This window comes from Pseudophryne corroboree, chromosome 5 (assembly GCF_028390025.1).
Source record: "Pseudophryne corroboree isolate aPseCor3 chromosome 5, aPseCor3.hap2, whole genome shotgun sequence".
Taxonomy (NCBI): domain Eukaryota; kingdom Metazoa; phylum Chordata; class Amphibia; order Anura; family Myobatrachidae; genus Pseudophryne; species Pseudophryne corroboree.
The window spans coordinates 768,859,677-768,881,249 of NC_086448.1; the positions used below are offsets into that span (position 1 = coordinate 768,859,677).

The 21,573-nt window shown below is 47.6% G+C and overlaps 1 protein-coding gene across 1 annotated transcript in view; it reads left to right on the top strand.

Annotated features, from left to right (window-relative positions):
• Positions 1–1,888: 1,888 nt before the first annotated feature.
• Positions 1,889–21,573, top strand: part of CTHRC1 (collagen triple helix repeat containing 1) — a 91,667-nt gene continuing 71,982 nt past the window's right edge. Inside the window, exon 1 of the mRNA XM_063925062.1 lies at positions 1,889–2,102. Within this exon, the coding sequence (XP_063781132.1) occupies positions 1,974–2,102 (129 nt within the window). The 5' untranslated portion in view covers positions 1,889–1,973. The remainder of the gene's footprint in view (positions 2,103–21,573) is intronic.

A 21,573-nucleotide genomic window follows, 5' to 3' on the forward strand; every position in this document is an offset into this window, starting at 1 on the left:
CTAGTGACTGTCGACCTATAGTGGTCGACCTAAACATTGTCGACCTAGACAGTGTCGACCTTCAGACCGGATCCCCAATTATGACCTATAGTGTTTGTCAGTGGAGTCGGATGCAGTGGGCGCCCACACAGCCAAGGTGCCTGCTGCAGAAGGGGAGAGAGGATCAGGGTTCAGTAGCGGCTCTTGCAGCTGTGGCGGTGCCGCCCTGGGGACAGCGGCGCCCCGGCAAAAAGCCTGCTTGCCCGTGGCAAGAACCGCTACTGTATACTGTATGTTACAAAGATGCAATCGCATATGTTAAACAGATGCAGGCGTGTATGTTACAGATGCAGGCATATACTGTATGTTCCACAGATGCAAGCGTGTATGTTACACAGATGCAGACGTGTATGTTACGGGATCGGTATGAAATACCTCCAATCAAAATCCCGATGGTCTAAATCCCGACAGCAATTGACCGACGGTCAAAATCCCGACAAGGTCAAAATCCCGACATGGGCAAATACCGACATTTAAAATACCGACAAGGTCAAAATACCAACATGTAAAATGCCAACAGGTCAAAATACCGACATGCGTTTTTCATATTTTTTGTGTGTGTATGTCAACATAGGTCAACATGGACACCATATAAGCGTACCACGTCCCCTCGCATGGCTCGCTGCGCTCGGCACACTATTATATTCCCCCTCCAGGTCCACTGGGATGGTAAAGTATGAACAAGTCGGTTTCAATGAAAAAATCATGTCGGCATTTTGACCTGTCGGCATTTTACATGTCGGTATTTTGACCTTGTCGGTATTTTGTCCATGTCGGGATTTTGACCTTGTCGGGATTTTGACCGTCGGTCAATTGCTGTCGGGATTTCGACCGTTGGGATTGTGATTGGAAGTAAATTGACTGCGTCCCGTATGTTACATAGATGCCGGAGCATATGTTACACGCACAGACACACATGAGCATATGTTACACACACAGATGCAGGTGTGAATTGCGACATCGGGTGGTTGTGGGGTGCAGCTGGGTTAGGCAGATTTGCCCATTCTTCCAGGAGGGTCACCTAATTTTTGTGAGCCTCCTGGCCATTCCGGGAGAGTAGGTAAGTATGGGATTTTCTGCAGATAGTTAGGCTGCAGTTAAGGTTAGGACCGAAATCTGTTAAAAACGCTATACCGTCTGTCTCTCAAAATTCTAAGGGCTAGCTGCATCATCGCTTGGAGAGTGATAAAATGGAGAGTGATAAACTACCAGCCAACCAGCTCCTACCTGTCATTCTTCAAACAGGGCCTGTGACATGGCAGTTAGGAGCTGATTGGCTGGTACCTTTTCTCCATTTTAGCATTCTCCACGCGATGATGCATCCAGCCCAAATATGTCATCACCAAACCTGTTTAAAAAAGTTTAGTGATGGAAAAACTAAAAAAAAAATCTACAGTATATGCTGCCTCTATCCAAAGTGCCTACATGGCACCCACAGCCTCGTGTCCAGGGCACTTCTTTCTGGGGGCACCAGGGTTAGGAGGATAACAAAATACTGAGCTATATTATCTTTATATTGTGTAACGTGAAACAAAATCAGGCTTTTTTATTAGCTTTGTTCTATTATGTTTTAAAAAGTAGATATGAATGAAAGAATGTCATCTCATCCTTTACTTCATTCCGCAACTCTACAGTGTGGCCCGTGAACAGAATCCCAGAGATTTCAAAGTCATCTTCTGTGCATCCCCCAGTGTCCTAAATGACAATGCGAGGTCTGTAGCCCCTGAGCTCCTGCACGTGTGCAGTGGTGAGGAGTTAAGATTCAGGAATTGAAAATTCCTCTAACCCCCCTGAGGCTGCCCGGCCATAGATGTAATAACACACAGGCCTCCAGTAATAGCAGACACTGCATCATTCAGAGGCAGCCCCTCATTCACTGCTGTACAGTTATACTGTGAGGCGAGCCTGCAAACGTCTCCCAGCGCTCACCTGAGATGTTGTCACTTTGGATTCCTCTCCTGCTGTCCGCAGCGTGCCTTCTCCATGGCTCCGAGTCTGAGCCTGACAACCAGAAGGTGAAGCAGAGATCACTTCGGCAGAAAGATCTGGACATCATAGACAGAGTGAGTTAAATCTTCCAATGTATCCTCTAACAGCAGGGCCCTCTTACCTCTCTGTCTGCCTGTTACTCCCAGGTCTCCTACTATTACTGTTTAGTTAACTATTGTAAAGCGCAACAACATATGCTGGCGCCATATAAATGAATGTAAAAGTGTATATCTTTCTCAGATTGTACTCCACAGAGCACGTTACCATAGAGAACTAGACAGGGACATTAGGTACCAATAAGCTGTACAGTGTGCAGATGGGAAGAGACAAAGTATATCTCACATTGATAAATGTCACTGACGGTACACACATACTGCATGATTCATACATATAGAAGCGGATACTTGTGTGTGATACGTGGACAGTGGAAGTGCTGTAAGCAGATACAGATGTGATCTGCTAGTATATACTACCGGTGTCTCTGGTGGCTGCTCATCAGTAGTTCTGGCACATCTCCTAGCACCTCCTGGCCAGTCACAGAAAGCACGTTTATGTATTATTATTATTATTATTATTATTATTATTATTATTATGCAGTATTGATGGCATTGTACTATTTGTAAGAAGGAAGTCAGTATGATATACCGCCATCCCGGCCACCAGTATGCCGGCAGCTGGGCTAGCGCTAGAGAGCCCCTTGCGAGCTCGCTGCGCTTATCACGCTGCGGGCATGGTGGCTCGCTGCACTTATCACAGGTTATATTCTCTTTCTCTCTGGGTATTGTGGACACCCACAGAGGGAGAATAGCCTGTGTCACCGGTATTCCGACGCCGGCATTTGACCGCTTGTCGGGATTCCGCCACCTGTACTGTGATATCGCCAGGATCCTGACTGACGGTATGTTAACCGCTTCCCTGTAAGAGGTAACCAGACATTACATAGCAATATAAATCTATACAAAGGAGTGAACTAACAATGTAGATGGAATAGGTAATCAGTGAGGTACTAGGTGTGGGATGAGCGAGGGGTAAGCAAGGTAGAACTGTAGGGGTTAATATTGTGGGGAGTGTAAAGTAGGATGTATGACTAAGGGGAGCTGCAGTAATGTCACCTGGAAGTGAGATCTCGGAGACATGGCGGACAGTCTAATGGGATGAGGCTAGAGTTCCAGGCTAGGGAAGCCCCCCTGGAGTAGACCTGGAAACTCACGTGTGAGGATGCAGTAAGAGAATACTGGCCTACAGGTCTCTGAGATAAGTCATACGCGCCCTCTTTTGAAAAGGCATTTTAGGAAGACTGTGAAAGCAAGACCTACAGTATGTGCGCTGTGCGTAAAAGGTCTTGTACTCCTCCATCTGAGCGGCGTGCCATAGAATTGTTTCATGTCCATCTGTGCATGAGCCTGAAAGCAGTTACATAGTTCCACATATATAAACTACAGCCTGTAAGTCATTGCTGCCGACTTTCTGGCGGTCCCCTGGTTATTCCGGAGGAGTGGGGGGAGGGGTTTGGCATGATGGTGTGATCCAAACATGTAAACACTAGAGATGAGCGGGTTCGGTTTCTCTGAATCCGAACCCGCACGAACTTCATGTTTTTTTTCACGGGTCCGAGCGACTCGGATCTTCCCGCCTTGCTCGGTTAACCCGAGCGCGTCCGAACGTCATCATGACGCTGTCGGATTCTCGCGAGGCTCGGATTCTATCGCGAGACTCGGATTCTATATAAGGAGCCGCGCGTCGCCGCCATTTTCACACGTGCATTGAGATTGATAGGGAGAGGACGTGGCTGGCGTCCTCTCCGTTTAGAATAGATTAGAGAGACACTTGATTTACTAATTTTGGGGAGCATTAGGAGTACTCAGTACAGTGCAGAGTTTTGCTGATAGTGACCACCAGTTTTATTTATAATCCGTTCTCTGCCTGAAAAAAGCGATACACAGCACACAGTGACTCAGTCACATACCATATCTGTGTGCACTGCTCAGGCTCAGGCCAGTGTGCTGCATCATCTATTATCTATATATAATATTATATATATCTGATTATCTGTCTGACTGCTCAGCTCACACAGCTTATAATTGTGGGGGAGACTGGGGAGCACTACTGCAGTGCCAGTTATAGGTTATAGCAGGAGCCAGGAGTACATAATATATTATATAGTGAGTGACCACCAGACACACAGTGCAGTTTATTTAATATATCCGTTCTCTGCCTGAAAAAAGCGATACACACAGTGACTCAGTCAGTCACATACCATATCTGTGTGCACTGCTCAGGCTCAGGCCAGTGTGCTGCATCATCTATATATATTATATATCTGTCTGACTGCTCAGCTCACACAGCTTATAATTGTGGGGGAGACTGGGGAGCACTACTGCAGTGCCAGTTATAGGTTATAGCAGGAGCCAGGAGTACATAATATTATATTAAAACAGTGCACACTTTTGCTGCAGGAGTGCCACTGCCAGTGTGACTAGTGACCAGTGACCTGACCACCAGTATATATAATATTAGTAGTATACTATCTCTTTATCAACCAGTCTATATTAGCAGCAGACACAGTACAGTGCGGTAGTTCACGGCTGTGGCTACCTCTGTGTCGGCACTCGGCAGCCCGTCCATAATTGTATATACCACCTAACCGTGGTTTTTTTTTCTTTCTTTATACATACATACTAGTTACGAGTATACTATCTCTTTATCAACCAGTCTATATATTAGCAGCAGACACAGTACAGTGCGGTAGTTCACGGCTGTGGCTACCTCTGTGTCGGCACTCGGCAGCCCGTCCATAATTGTATATACCACCTAACCGTGGTTTTTTTTTCTTTCTTTATACATACATACTAGTTACGAGTATACTATCTCTTTATCAACCAGTCTATATATTAGCAGCAGACACAGTACAGTGCGGTAGTTCACGGCTGTGGCTACCTCTGTGTCGGCACTCGGCAGCCCGTCCATAATTGTATATACCACCTAACCGTGGTTTTTTTTTCTTTCTTTATACATACATACTAGTTACGAGTATACTATCTCTTTATCAACCAGTCTATATATTAGCAGCAGACACAGTACAGTGCGGTAGTTCACGGCTGTGGCTACCTCTGTGTCGGCACTCGGCAGCCCGTCCATAATTGTATATACCACCTAACCGTGGTTTTTTTTTCTTTCTTTATACATACATACTAGTTACGAGTATACTATCTCTTTATCAACCAGTCTATATATTAGCAGCAGACACAGTACAGTGCGGTAGTTCACGGCTGTGGCTACCTCTGTGTCGGCACTCGGCAGCCCGTCCATAATTGTATATACCACCTAACCATGGTTTTTTTTTCTTTCTTTATACATACATACTAGTTACGAGTATACTATCTCTTTATCAACCAGTCTATATATTAGCAGCAGACACAGTACAGTGCGGTAGTTCACGGCTGTGGCTACCTCTGTGTCGGCACTCGGCAGCCCGTCCATAATTGTATATACCACCTAACCGTGGTTTTTTTTTCTTTCTTTATACATACATACTAGTTACGAGTATACTATCTCTTTATCAACCAGTCTATATATTAGCAGCAGACACAGTACAGTGCGGTAGTTCACGGCTGTGGCTACCTCTGTGTCGGCACTCGGCAGCCCGTCCATAATTGTATATACCACCTAACCGTGGTTTTTTTTTCTTTCTTTATACATACATACTAGTTACGAGTATACTATCTCTTTATCAACCAGTCTATATATTAGCAGCAGACACAGTACAGTGCGGTAGTTCACGGCTGTGGCTACCTCTGTGTCGGCACTCGGCAGCCCGTCCATAATTGTATATACCACCTAACCGTGGTTTTTTTTTCTTTCTTTATACATACATACTAGTTACGAGTATACTATCTCTTTATCAACCAGTCTATATATTAGCAGCAGACACAGTACAGTGCGGTAGTTCACGGCTGTGGCTACCTCTGTGTCGGCACTCGGCAGCCCGTCCATAATTGTATATACCACCTAACCGTGGTTTTTTTTTCTTTCTTTATACATACATACTAGTTACGAGTATACTATCTCTTTATCAACCAGTCTATATATTAGCAGCAGACACAGTACAGTGCGGTAGTTCACGGCTGTGGCTACCTCTGTGTCGGCACTCGGCAGCCCGTCCATAATTGTATACTAGTATCCAATCCATCCATCTCCATTGTTTACCTGAGGTGCCTTTTAGTTGTGCCTATTAAAATATGGAGAACAAAAATGTTGAGGTTCCAAAATTAGGGAAAGATCAAGATCCACTTCCACCTCGTGCTGAAGCTGCTGCCACTAGTCATGGCCGAGACGATGAAATGCCAGCAACGTCGTCTGCCAAGGCCGATGCCCAATGGCATAGTACAGAGCATGTCAAAACCAAAACACCAAATATCAGTAAAAAAAGGACTCCAAAACCTAAAATAAAATTGTCGGAGGAGAAGCGTAAACTTGCCAATATGCCATTTACCACACGGAGTGGCAAGGAACGGCTGAGGCCCTGGCCTATGTTCATGGCTAGTGGTTCAGCTTCACATGAGGATGGAAGCACTCAGCCTCTCGCTAGAAAACTGAAAAGACTCAAGCTGGCAAAAGCACCGCAAAGAACTGTGCGTTCTTTGAAATCCCAAATCCACAAGGAGAGTCCAATTGTGTCGGTTGCGATGCCTGACCTTCCCAACACTGGACGTGAAGAGCATGCGCCTTCCACCATTTGCACGCCCCCTGCAAGTGCTGGAAGGAGCACCCGCAGTCCAGTTCCTGATAGTCAGATTGAAGATGTCAGTGTTGAAGTACACCAGGATGAGGAGGATATGGGTGTTGCTGGCGCTGGGGAGGAAATTGACCAGGAGGATTCTGATGGTGAGGTGGTTTGTTTAAGTCAGGCACCCGGGGAGACACCTGTTGTCCGTGGGAGGAATATGGCCGTTGACATGCCAGGTGAAAATACCAAAAAAATCAGCTCTTCGGTGTGGAGGTATTTCACCAGAAATGCGGACAACAGGTGTCAAGCCGTGTGTTCCCTTTGTCAAGCTGTAATAAGTAGGGGTAAGGACGTTAACCACCTCGGAACATCCTCCCTTATACGTCACCTGCAGCGCATTCATAATAAGTCAGTGACAAGTTCAAAAACTTTGGGTGACAGCGGAAGCAGTCCACTGACCAGTAAATCCCTTCCTCTTGTAACCAAGCTCACGCAAACCACCCCACCAACTCCCTCAGTGTCAATTTCCTCCTTCCCCAGGAATGCCTATAGTCCTGCAGGCCATGTCACTGGCAATTCTGACGAGTCCTCTCCTGCCTGGGATTCCTCCGATGCATCCTTGCGTGTAACGCCTACTGCTGCTGGCGCTGCTGTTGTTGCCGCTGGGAGTCGATGGTCATCCCAGAGGGGAAGTCGTAAGCCCACTTGTACTACTTCCAGTAAGCAATTGACTGTTCAACAGTCCTTTGCGAGGAAGATGAAATATCACAGCAGTCATCCTACTGCAAAGCGGATAACTGAGTCCTTGACAACTATGTTGGTGTTAGACGTGCGTCCGGTATCCGCCGTTAGTTCACAGGGAACTAGACAATTTATTGAGGCAGTGTGCCCCCGTTACCAAATACCATCTAGGTTCCACTTCTGTAGGCAGGCGATACCGAGAATGTACACGGACGTCAGAAAAAGACTCACCAGTGTCCTAAAAAATGCAGTTGTACCCAATGTCCACTTAACCACGGACATGTGGACAAGTGGAGCAGGGCAGGGTCAGGACTATATGACTGTGACAGCCCACTGGGTATATGTATGGACTCCCGCCGCAAGAACAGCAGCGGCGGCACCAGTAGCAGCATCTCGCAAACGCCAACTCTTTCCTAGGCAGGCTACGCTTTGTATCACCGCTTTCCAGAATACGCACACAGCTGAAAACCTCTTACGGCAACTGAGGAAGATCATCGCGGAATGGCTTACCCCAATTGGACTCTCCTGTGGATTTGTGGCATCGGACAACGCCAGCAATATTGTGTGTGCATTAAATATGGGCAAATTCCAGCACGTCCCATGTTTTGCACATACCTTGAATTTGGTGGTGCAGAATTTTTTAAAAAACGACAGGGGCGTGCAAGAGATGCTGTCGGTGGCCAGAAAAATTGCGGGACACTTTCGGCGTACAGGCACCACGTACAGAAGACTGGAGCACCACCAAAAACTACTGAACCTGCCCTGCCATCATCTGAAGCAAGAAGTGGTAACGAGGTGGAATTCAACCCTCTATATGCTTCAGAGGTTGGAGGAGCAGCAAAAGGCCATTCAAGCCTATACAATTGAGCACGATATAGTAGGTGGAATGCACCTGTCTCAAGTGCAGTGGAGAATGATTTCAACGTTGTGCAAGGTTCTGATGCCCTTTGAACTTGCCACACGTGAAGTCAGTTCAGACACTGCCAGCCTGAGTCAGGTCATTCCCCTCATCAGGCTTTTGCAGAAGAAGCTGGAGGCATTGAAGAAGGAGCTAAAAGGGAGCGATTCCGCTAGGCATGTGGGACTTGTGGATGCAGCCCTTAATTCGCTTAACAAGGATTCACGGGTGGTCAATCTGTTGAAATCAGAGCACTACATTTTGGCCACCGTGCTCGATCCTAGATTTAAAGCCTACCTTGGATCTCTCTTTCCGGCAGACACAGGTCTGCTGGGGTTGAAAGACCTGCTGGTGACAAAATTGTCAAGTCAAGCGGAACGCGACCTGTCAACATCTCCTCCTTCACATTCTCCCGCAACTGGGGGTGCGAGGAAAAGGCTCAGAATTCCGAGCCCACCCGCTGGCGGTGATGCAGGGCAGTCTGGAGCGACTGCTGATGCTGACATCTGGTCCGGACTGAAGGACCTGACAACGATTACGGACATGTCGTCTACTGTCACTGCATATGATTCTCTCAACATTGATAGAATGGTGGAGGATTATATGAGTGACCGCATCCAAGTAGGCACGTCACACAGTCCGTACTTATACTGGCAGGAAAAAGAGGCAATTTGGAGGCCCTTGCACAAACTGGCTTTATTCTACCTAAGTTGCCCTCCCACAAGTGTGTACTCCGAAAGAGTGTTTAGTGCCGCCGCTCACCTTGTCAGCAATCGGCGTACGAGGTTACATCCAGAAAATGTGGAGAAGATGATGTTCATTAAAATGAATTATAATCAATTCCTCCGCGGAGACATTGACCAGCAGCAATTGCCTCCACAAAGTACACAGGGAGCTGAGATGGTGGATTCCAGTGGGGACGAATTGATAATCTGTGAGGAGGGGGATGTACACGGTGATATATCGGAGGGTGAAGATGAGGTGGACATCTTGCCTCTGTAGAGCCAGTTTGTGCAAGGAGAGATTAATTGCTTCTTTTTTGGGGGGGGTCCAAACCAACCCGTCATATCAGTCACAGTCGTGTGGCAGACCCTGTCACTGAAATGATGGGTTGGTTAAAGTGTGCATGTCCTGTTTTGTTTATACAACATAAGGGTGGGTGGGAGGGCCCAAGGACAATTCCATCTTGCACCTCTTTTTTCTTTTCTTTTTCTTTGCATCATGTGCTGATTGGGGAGGGTTTTTTGGAAGGGACATCCTGCGTGACACTGCAGTGCCACTCCTAGATGGGCCCGGTGTTTGTGTCGGCCACTAGGGTCGCTAATCTTACTCACACAGTCAGCTACCTCATTGCGCCTCTTTTTTTCTTTGCGTCATGTGCTGTTTGGGGAGGGTTTTTTGGAAGGGACATCCTGCGTGACACTGCAGTGCCACTCCTAGATGGGCCCGGTGTTTGTGTCGGCCACTAGGGTCGCTAATCTTACTCACACAGCTACCTCATTGCGCCTCTTTTTTTCTTTGCGTCATGTGCTGTTTGGGGAGGGTTTTTTGGAAGGGACATCCTGCGTGACACTGCAGTGCCACTCCTAGATGGGCCCGGTGTTTGTGTCGGCCACTAGGGTCGCTAATCTTACTCACACAGCTACCTCATTGCGCCTCTTTTTTTCTTTGCGTCATGTGCTGTTTGGGGAGGGTTTTTTGGAAGGGACATCCTGCGTGACACTGCAGTGCCACTCCTAGATGGGCCCGGTGTTTGTGTCGGCCACTAGGGTCGCTAATCTTACTCACACAGCTACCTCATTGCGCCTCTTTTTTTCTTTGCGTCATGTGCTGTTTGGGGAGGGTTTTTTGGAAGGGACATCCTGCGTGACACTGCAGTGCCACTCCTAGATGGGCCCGGTGTTTGTGTCGGCCACTAGGGTCGCTTATCTTACTCACACAGCGACCTCGGTGCAAATTTTAGGACTAAAAATAATATTGTGAGGTGTGAGGTATTCAGAATAGACTGAAAATGAGTGTAAATTATGGTTTTTGAGGTTAATAATACTTTGGGATCAAAATGACCCCCAAATTCTATGATTTAAGCTGTTTTTTAGTGTTTTTTGAAAAAAACACCCGAATCCAAAACACACCCGAATCCGACAAAAAAAATTCGGTGAGGTTTTGCCAAAACGCGTTCGAACCCAAAACACGGCCGCGGAACCGAACCCAAAACCAAAACACAAAACCCGAAAAATTTCAGGCGCTCATCTCTAGTAAACACCCCCCCTACTATGCAATGCCACACTTAACAGCATTGTGACGCAGTGGGTGGAGTCACGACAATTAGATTCCACACAAATCGCATCATCGGTCTGCCCCGAACCTCCCACTATACTCGAGACTGATGAGTCTCCCAGACATTGGGCCTAATTCAGAGTTGATGGTAGCTACACGGCTATGATCATTTACTCTGACATGCGGGGGTACGCCCAGCACGGGGCTAGTCCGCCCCGCATGTCAGGCCCTCCCCCCACCGCACAAATACAAAAGCATCGCACAGCGGCTATGCTTTTGTACTTTACGAGTAGCTTCCTGCCAGCGCAGCTCCTGCGCGCTGGCAGGGAGCTACTCATCGCTGTCTTGGTCGCAGCGACTGCGTGTGTAGTCACGCAACCGCCGTGGCCCGCCTCCCGCAGGGGTCCGGGTACACCTGCGAAAATGCACAGCAGTGATCAGGTCTGAATTAGGCCCATTATGGTAGAGTAGACAAGTAACTGTGCATTAAAACATGCTTAAATGAACCCATCTGTCTCTCTACCTTACACCAATTTGTCACACATCCCCTGCAATGCAAAACATGTCCTTGGACATAGATCCTCATAATGCAGCACATAACCCCTGTAATACAACACACATCCCCTGTAATGCAGCACACATCCCCTGTAATACAACACACATCCCCTGTAATGCAGCACACATCCCCTGTAATAAAACACACATCCCCTGTATTACAACACACATCCCCTGTAATACAACACACATCCCCTGTATTACAGCACACATCCCCTGTATTACAACACACATCCCCTGTATTACAACACACATCCCCTGTATTACAACACACATCCCCTGTAATACAACACACATCCCCTGTAATAAAACACACATCCCCTGTATTACAGCACACATCCCCTGTAATAAAACACACATCCCCTGTATTACAACACACATCCCCTGTAATACAACACACATCCCCTGTAATACAACACACATCCCCTGTAATACAACACACATCCCCTGTAATGCAGCACACATCCCCTGTAATACAACACACATCCCCTGTAATACAACACACATCCCCTGTAATACAACACACATCCCCTGTAATGCAGCACACATCCCCTGTAATACAACACACATCCCCTGTAATGCAGCACACATCCCCTGTAATAAAACACACATCCCCTGTATTACAACACACATCCCCTGTAATACAACACACATCCCCTGTAATAAAACACACATCCCCTGTATTACAGCACACATCCCCTGTAATAAAACACACATCCCCTGTATTACAACACACATCCCCTGTAATACAACACACATCCCCTGTAATACAACACACATCCCCTGTAATGCAGCACACATCCCCTGTATTACAACACACATCCCCTGAAATGCAGCACACATCCCCTGTAATACAACACACATCCCCTGTATTACAACACACATCCCCTGTAATGCAGCACACATCCCCTGTAATACAACACACATCCCCTGTAATGCAGCACACATCCCCTGTATTACAACACACATCCCCTGTAATGCAGCACACATCCCCTGTAATGCAGCACACATCCCCTGTAATGCAGCACACATCCCCTGTAATGCAGCACACATCCCCTGTAATAAAACACACATCCCCTGTATTACAACACACATCCCCTGAAATGCAGCACACATCCCCTGTAATACAACACACATCCCCTGTAATGCAGCACACATCCCCTGTATTACAACACACATCCCCTGTAATGCAGCACACATCCCCTGTAATACAACACACATCCCCTGTAATGCAGCACACATCCCCTGTAATACAACACACATCCCCTGTAATGCAGCACACATCCCCTGTATTACAACACACATCCCCTGTATTACAACACACATCCCATGTAATGCAGCACACATCCCCTGTATTACAACACACATCCCCTGAAATGCAGCACACATCCCCTGTAAAACAACACACATCCCCTGTAATTCAACACACATACCCTGTAATGCACCACACATACCTTGTAATGCAGCACACATACCCTGTAATGCAGCACACATTCCCTATAATACAGCACACAACCCCTGTAATGCAGCACACATCCCCTGTAATGCAGCACACATCCCCTGTAATACAACACATTTTAATGCAGCACACATCCCCTGTAATACAACACACATACCCTGTAATGCAGCACACATCCCCTGTAATGCAGCACACATCCCCTGTAATACAACACACATCCCCTGTAATGCAGCACACATCCCCTGTAATGCAGCACACATCCCCTGTAATGCAGCACACATCCCCTGTAATTCAGCACATATGCCCTGTAATACAACACACATGCCCTGTAATGCAACACACTGTAATGCAGCACACATCCTCTGTAATACAACACACATCCCCTGTAATGCAGCACACATCCCCTGTAATGCAGCACACATCCCCTGTAATGCAGCACACATCCCCTGTAATTCAGCACATATGCCCTGTAATACAACACACATGCCCTGTAATGCAACACACTGTAATGCAGCACACATCCTCTGTAATACAACACACATACCCTGTAATGCAGCACACATCCCCTGTAATGTAGCACACATCCACTGTAATACAACACACATCCCCTGTAATGCAACACACATCCCCTGTAATGCAGCACACATCCCCTGTTATGCATACTTGCCGATACTCCCGCATTCTGCGGGAGGCTCCCGTTCCAGAGGCCAGTCTCAAGGTGTGTACACACGGTAAGATATTTTCTTCCGATTCTGACTATATAGTCAGAATCGGAAGAAAAGATAGTGCAGATCGCAAGGTGACAGTCACCTTGCGATCCCGATCCGATGCCGATGCGCGGCCCCGCGTGGTCGGCATCGGCAGAAAAAATAGGCTGTGCAGGCAAGTCAATCCTGGCTATCTCTATAGAAGAGATAGTCAGGATTGACATCGCACATAGCCAGCATCGCAAGCACACTCATTATGTGCTTGCGATACTGGCTAAGTCCCGACCCGGCCCCCTGTCGCACGGTGAGAATCGGATAAGTCTGAATCTCACCGTGTGTATGCACCCTCACGCTGCCCCGGAGAGCCCACTGAATCCCCCGGAATCCTCCATACCTGCGTGAAATGCAGACCGCGCATGCGCGATCCGGACGTGCGGGGGCGGAACTTGATGGCCGGCAACGGCACACAGCGTCGCTGCAGAGCATATACCAGTGGCAATGCAGGGCAGGTGCGACGGCAGCGGACCCTCCCTCTCATCTCCTCCAAACATTGGGTGCAGCTGGCAGTTGGGAGGGGGAGTGATGGGGAAACTGGCCTGGAGTGGACTGGAGCGGAACTCTGAAGGATGATTGAGTTTGGAGACAGCTGGGAGCTCGGGGGAGAGGCAGAGGTAGGAGTGTGCGTGTATTTAGGAGTTAAATATTAGACTTATGAATTTGAAATATATAACACTGTTAAAAATGAAAAAAAATTATATATATAAAAGATACTTGAATTGTTTGCTATTTTCTGTAAAATGCCAGTGTTCTATGTATAGGGGTTTACTCTTGTGAGTGTGTATATACTGGCACTGATTACTGTGGGTATGTGTAGACTGGCACTGCCCTCCCTCTTCCCCTCCGTGTGTGTGTGTGTGTGTGTGTGTGTGTGTGTGTGTGTGTGTGTGTGTGTAGGCTAGCTGGCACTGACCCGTGTGTGTGTGTGTGTGTGTGTGTGTGTGTGTGTGTGTGTGTGTGTGTGTGTAGGCTGGCTGGCACTGACCCATGTGTGTGTCTGTGTGTGTGTGTGTGTGTGTGTGTGTGTGTGTGTGTGTGTGTGTGTGTGTGTGTGTGTGTGTGTAGGTTTGCACTACCCACTGTGTGTGTATGTTGGCACTGCCCCCTGTGTTTGTGTGTGTATAGCCTTGCACTGCCGTGTGTGTGTGTGTGTGTGTGTGTGTGTGTGTGTGTGTGTGTGTGTGTGTGTGTGTGTAGTGGCACTGCCCCCTGTGTGTGTGTGCATACTGGCACTGCCCCCTCTGTGTTTGTGTGTAGTGGCTCTGCCCCCTGTGTATGTGTGTAGGCTGGCATTGCCCATATGTGTGTATTTTGGTACTGCCCACTGTGTGTGGGTGTAGGCTGGCACCGCCTCATATGTGTGTAAGCTGGCGCTGCCCCCTGTGTTTGTGTGTAGGCTGGCAATGACCCCAGTGTACCACTGCAGGACAGTTCTCTGAGCGGCAATAGGCTCAAAGGTAGAGCATGACACGCCCCTTCAGCATCGCGCCGTGCAAATTCTAATACCGCATAGAATCTCCCTGAAACATATTTCCAAAAGTAGGCAAGTATGCTGTTATGTAGCACACATCCCCTGTAATGCAGCACACATCCCCTGTAATGTAGCACACATCCCCTGTAATGTAGCACACATCCCCTGTAATGCAGCACACATCCCCTGTAATGCAGCACACATTCCCTATAATACAGCACACATCCCCTGTAATATAGCACACCTCCCCTGTAATGCAGCACACATCCCCTGTAATGTAGCACACATCCCCTGTAATGTAGCACACATCCCCTGTAATGCAGCACACATTCCCTATAATACAGCACACATCCCCTGTAATATAGCACACCTCCCCTGTAATGCAGCACACATCCCCTGTAATGTAGCACACATCCCCTGTAATGTAGCACACATCCCCTGTAATGCAGCACACACCCCCTGTAATGCAGCACACATTCCCTATAATACAGCACACATCCCCTGTAATATAGCACACCTCCCCTGTAATGCAGCACACATCCCCTGTAATGTAGCACACATCCCCTGTAATGTAGCACACATCCCCTGTAATGCAGCACACATCCCCTGTAATGCAGCACACATTCCCTATAATACAGCACACATCCCCTGTAATATAGCACACCTCCCCTGTAATGCAGCACACATCCCCTGTAATGTAGCACACATCCCCTGTAATGTAGCACACATCCCCTGTAATGCAGCACACATTCCCTATAATACAGCACACATCCCCTGTAATATAGCACACCTCCCCTGTAATGCAGCACACATACCCTATAAAACAGCACACATCCCTTGTTGTGCAGCACACATCCCTTTTAATGTAGCACACATCCCTTTTAATGTAGCACACATCCACTGTAATACAACACACATCCCCATAATGCAACACACATTCCCTGTAATGCAACACACATCCTTGGGCATAGATCCCCTGTAATGCAGCACACTTCCCATGTAATGCAACACACATATTTGGGCATAGATGCCCTGTAATCGAGCGCCGTACCTGACTCCTGGTGGCCCTGGCAAAGTTAAGGACTTGACCCCCCCCCAATCAATCATATTATAATTTTGTACTTCATAGCACAAATTATTGAAGACTCTGCCTGTAAAAAGTTAAAATGTAGAAGGAGGGTAAGATACATATAGAGGGAGGTAGGACTATGGCCTTAATAATCCTTAGGGGAAACAGAGAAAGATGAAACTGTGCAGTAACATTGGAAGGGTAGGGGTTTTGGGCAAAAAGTATGGGAAAGTGGACAGGAGAAGTGTAGTAGGATAGGGGGAGGGCTGAGGGGCAAGATGTGAGACCTTGTAGGACAGCAAATGACAAAACTGAATTTGAGTATAGAGAGGGGGCATGTCCGGAGTTAGAGTATAGAGAGGGGGGTATGACATGATTTAGAGTATAGAGAGGGGGCATGTCCAGAGTTAGACTGTAGAGGGGGGGCATGCCCTAAGTTAGAGTGTAGAGAGGGGGTCCATGACCTGAGTTAGAGTGTAGCGAGGAGGGCATCATTTAAGTTAAACTGTGATAGAGGGGTGCATGAGTTACAGGAAGGGGTATGTCTTGGGTTAGAGTCTAGAGAAGGGGGCATGATCTGGGTTTAGAGTGTAGAGACAGGGGCATGACCTTAGTTAGAGTGTAGAGAGGGGGCATGAACTGAGTTAGAGTATAGAGAGGGGGGCATGACCTGAGTTACAGTATAGAGAGGGGGGCATGACCTGAGTTAGAGTGTAGATAGGGGGCATGGCCTAAGTTAGAGTGTAGAGAGGGGGGCCATAACCTGAGTTAGAGTGTAGGGTGGGGGGCATGACCTTATTTAGAGTGTAGAGAGGGGGCTATGACCTGAGTTAGAGTCTAGAGAAGGGGGCGTGACCTGGGTTAGAGTGTAGAGACGGGGCATGACCTGAGTTTTAGAGTGTAGAGAGGGGACATGATCTGAGCAAGAGTGTAAAGAGGGGGGCATGCTCTAAGTTACAGTTTAGAGAGAGGGGCATGACCTGAGTAAGAGTGTATGGAGGGGGGCATGACCTTAGTTAGAGTGTAGAGAGGGGGCATGAACTGAGTTAGAGTATAGAGAGGGGGGCATGACCTGAGTTACAGTATAGAGAGGGGCATGACCTAAGTTACAGTTTAGAGAGAGGGGCATGACATGAGTAAGAGTGTATGGAGGGGGGCATGACCTTAGTTAGAGTGTAGAGAGGGGGCATGAACTGAGTTAGAGTATAGAGAGGGTGGCATGACCTGAGTTACAGTATAGAGAGGGGCATGACCTGAGTTACAGTTTAGAGAGAGGGGCATGACCTGAGTAAGAGTGTATGGGGGGGGGCATGACCTTAGTTAGAGTGTAGAGAGGGGGCTATGACCTGAGTTAGAGTGTATGGAGGGGGGCATGAACTTAGTTAGAGTGTAGAGAGGGGGCATGATCTAAGTTAGAGTATAGAGAGAGGGGAATGACCTGAGTAAGAGTGTATGGAGGGGGGCATGACCTTAGTTACAGTGTAGAGAGGGGGCATGACCTGAGTTACAGTGTAGAGATGGGGGCATGGCGTAAGTTGGAATATAGAGAGGGTGCATGACCTAAGTTAGCATGTAGAGAGAGGGGGGTATGACCTGAAGCAGAATCTATAAAGAGGGGACATTACCTTATGGAGTTCATCATCTCCAAGCAACATGAAGGCATTGCTGCACCAACCAGTCCTATGCACAGTATTGGAATGGAGGGAGATGGAATCTTTTAAAAGGATTCGGTATGAGTTACCGGCAGACAAAATGCCGGCTGTCAGTATACCGACAGCGGAATCCCGTCTGCCGGAATCCCAGCAGTGAGTCCCCTCATGGAGTCGCTGCGCTTCAGGCCATATATTTCCACTCGGTTGGTAATGTGGGGTAAACAACCCCATACCCAACTGTGGGTATACCGGGCTGCCTCCGGGATTTAGTATGTTGGCATTTTACCGGCTGTCGGAATTCCGGCATCGGTCTCCTGAACGCCGGGATCCTGACAGCAGGCATTTTAACTGTATCCCTTCTAAAACACTAGTCACATCCCCCTATGACCTGGCCATGCCCCTCCCACCTAGAAAAACAGATTACATTTTTTATTTCCCCTGAATGATGTTATACAGGGTATAGTCAGAACGTTATGAGCTTTCTCAATGTAACAATACAAGTGCAGACAGGTCAGTAATGAAGCTCTCCCCCACTGTGGTGCCAGTGCTCAGCTCCTGGCAGTATATTTACTAAAGGTAGATTTTGTTTGTTTTGTTCGATTTTAGATCATTGTTAAAACGATTTTAATCGATGTTTTTTGCTTCCAGGGTTAAAACACACATTTACTAGCAGATGATTTTTTATATTAATTTTCAGATGTTAGTAAATGTGTGTGTTTTAACTCTGGAAGGCCAACATCGATTAAAATCGATTTAACGTCGAACTAAAATCGATCAAAAACAAACAAAAACGACCTTTAGTAAATATAACCCCTGGTGTCCACAGTCCAGTTCAAGCAGTAACAAAGTCCCAGATAGCAAGCTGACTGTCACTGACCTAGATTGAGGGTGTTGTGAACTCGGGGATTCTTCCGATGGTTGGGAAGAGGAACCACAACTGGGCCGGAACAGGGGTGGCCTGATATAGGATTTCCTCATACAGGACTCTGACAGTAAGGTTTGGTGAAATATTGAAGAGCTTTATTGCAGGAAAAGAACAACTCAAAGTCATATAGCATAAAGGGAACTTATGAGGGAATGTCCAGGCCCATTGAAGGGTTAGTGAGCAATGTTAAAGATACTGGTGACTGAAGAAACTGTGAACGATGTTTAAAAGTCACTGATGATTTGAAGAACTTGTAACGGTGGTTGAAGACACAGATGACTTGAAAAACTTGTGAACGGAGATTAGGACGCTGGTGATTTGAAGGACTAAAGTGCAGTGGTATGGGACGCTGATGATTTGTAGAACTTGAGAACGGTGACTGAGACGCTGATGATTTGAAGAGCTGAAGTGCAGTGGTTTAAGACGCTGATGATTTGTAGAACTTGTGAACGGTGACTGAGACGCTGATTGTTTGAAAACTTAAGTGCAGTGGTTTAAGACGCTGATGATTCGTAGAACTTGAGAACGGTGACTGAGACGCTGATGATTTGTAGAACTTGAGAACGGTGACTGAGACGCTGATGATTCGTAGAACTTAAGTGCAGTGGTTTAAGTCGCTGATGATTTGCAGAACTTGAGAACGGTGATTAGGGCCCGCAGCCCACGCTGATTCCTAGGAGCACTGGTGACTGGACCGCAGAGAGACACACCAGCCGCTGGGAACGCTGGAGCCTGTGCAGCGAACTGGCACCTGGAAGTGCCGGAGACACTGGAGTACAACTTCAGAGATTCTCGCCGGGAACAAGAGCGCTGGCATCCACTTCGGGAAAAGACGATACTCAGGCACCGATGCTCTGTCCGGCGTCTGACTTTGAATCTCCCGCCACCGCTGGATTGGCGGAATAGTCTGATGACGTCACCTGCTCCCCACCCACGTGATGCCGGGTGTCATGGCGGCGCCCCTGCCCTGGAGAACCGCCGGGAGCCGCGCCAGCCAGACGCCGTAGCCCGTGGCCCACCGAAGGCGGAGGCCGCAACACAGACCAGCAGGCACGCAGGGGTAAGCGCGGCGAACGCCGCCTCTGGCGTGTCACAGTGTGGGCTCTTCACTTCTAAATATTCAGTGCCAATGTCACTTCCATCATCGACAGAGCCTGACCTCTTGTGTTGTGCTGTCTGAGTACAGCCACCGGACCTGCCCACTAAGATACAGAGGCTACAGCATACTTACCTACTTTGGAAAAAGCATTTCAGGGAGATGTGAAAGTAACCCGTATAAGCGCGGATGTGTACTGCTACATCTGAGAGGCGTGTCATAAACAGGACTTACATCCAAAGTTAGTAAGATCTACTTGTTGAAGAAAGGACACAGTTATTTTGCAGGATTTGTTTGTGTATTGTGTTTTACAAGAGGTTCCATATACTGTTATGGCCACGAGAAACCTTATTTAAAATGCATGTAACCATAGGGATCATTGGGGCAGATGTATTTAACCTGGAGAAGGCATAAGGAAGTGATAAACCTGTGATAAGTGCAAGGTGATAACGCACCAGCCAGTCAGCTCCTGTCAATTTACATACTGGAGCTGATTGGCCCATGCGTTTATCACCTTGCACTTATCACTGGTTTATCACTTCCTTATGTGCCTTTTCCAGGTTAATACATCTGCCCCATTGTGCCTTATAACCAATGCAGATAAATGGCACTGATGAGCTCATTTGAATGTATGTATCTCCGATTTTCCTTCACCCCCCCCCCCCCCCAAGAATGTAACAGAGATTGTTGGACTATTCAGGGAGTGAGGGAAATTGTTACTATTTCAGGAAGTCTACTGCAGAATGAGGGAGGGAAGGCAACTATGGCCTACAATCCTGCACTAGACATGGGATGCTCTGTTCCTTCCCTCTGAATGTCTAGAATCCAGACACCTCTGGGTAGCAGACAGGGCCCCCTAGAGGTTGGCATGCTGACTCAGGTGGTGCTATCCCTCCCCTCCACACACCCCCAACCATTACCCCTGGTAAGTGCCTTCCTGGCCAATCCCTGGATACATCCCTGCTCCCAGGGATGTATCCAGGGTTTGGCCATTGGTGGGTTATCCATCGATGATTACCATTGATGGATTACCTCGATGGTGGGAAACCATCTATAAGGGAACCATCGATGGTTTTGACCATCAATGGTCACCCTTACTTTAATATTGAGTGAGTCGCTGGGCCAATCGGGGCCTGGGGACATGGTTTGCAGTGTCGGGGGGCGGACCTATGCTCCGTGTACCTGACACCCTGGACAATAAAAAATAAACAATATTTGATAGCTCTTTATCATCGCTGACGGGAAACCATCTGGTTCTCCCCCATCGATGGTAAAAGCAGTTACCATTGGTCAGAAACTAGAGATGAGCGGGTTCGGTTCGTCGACATCCGAACCCCCCGAACTTCACCTGTTTTTCACGGGTCCGAGGCAGTCTCGGATCTTCCCACCTTGCTCGGTTAACCCAAACAAGGCCGAACGTCATCAACCCGCTGTCGGATTCTCGCGAGATTCGTATTCCATATAAAGAGCCGCGCATCACCGCCATTTTCACTCTGCATTGGAGATTGAGCGGAGAGAACGTGGCTACGCTCTCTGCCTGAAAAGCTCAATATCTGTGCTCAGTGTGCTGCAAATATCTATGCTCAGTGTGCTGCATTGTGGGGACCACCAGTATATTATAGTAGTACAGTACAGTAGGCCATTGCTGTATCTTGCAGCTCCGTGTCAGACTCCGTTCTAGACAGTATCCTGATCAGTGCTCAATATCTGCTGCATTGTTGTGTGACCAGTATATACTATACAGTAGTATAGTGCAGCATTTTGGTGACCACCAGTATATAGTAGTACAGTACAATAGTCCATTGCTGTATCTTGCAGCTCTGTGTCACTTCTAGTATCCATATCTGTGCTGCATTGTTGTGTGACCAGTATACAGTAGTACAGTGCAGCATTTTGGTGACCACCAGTATAT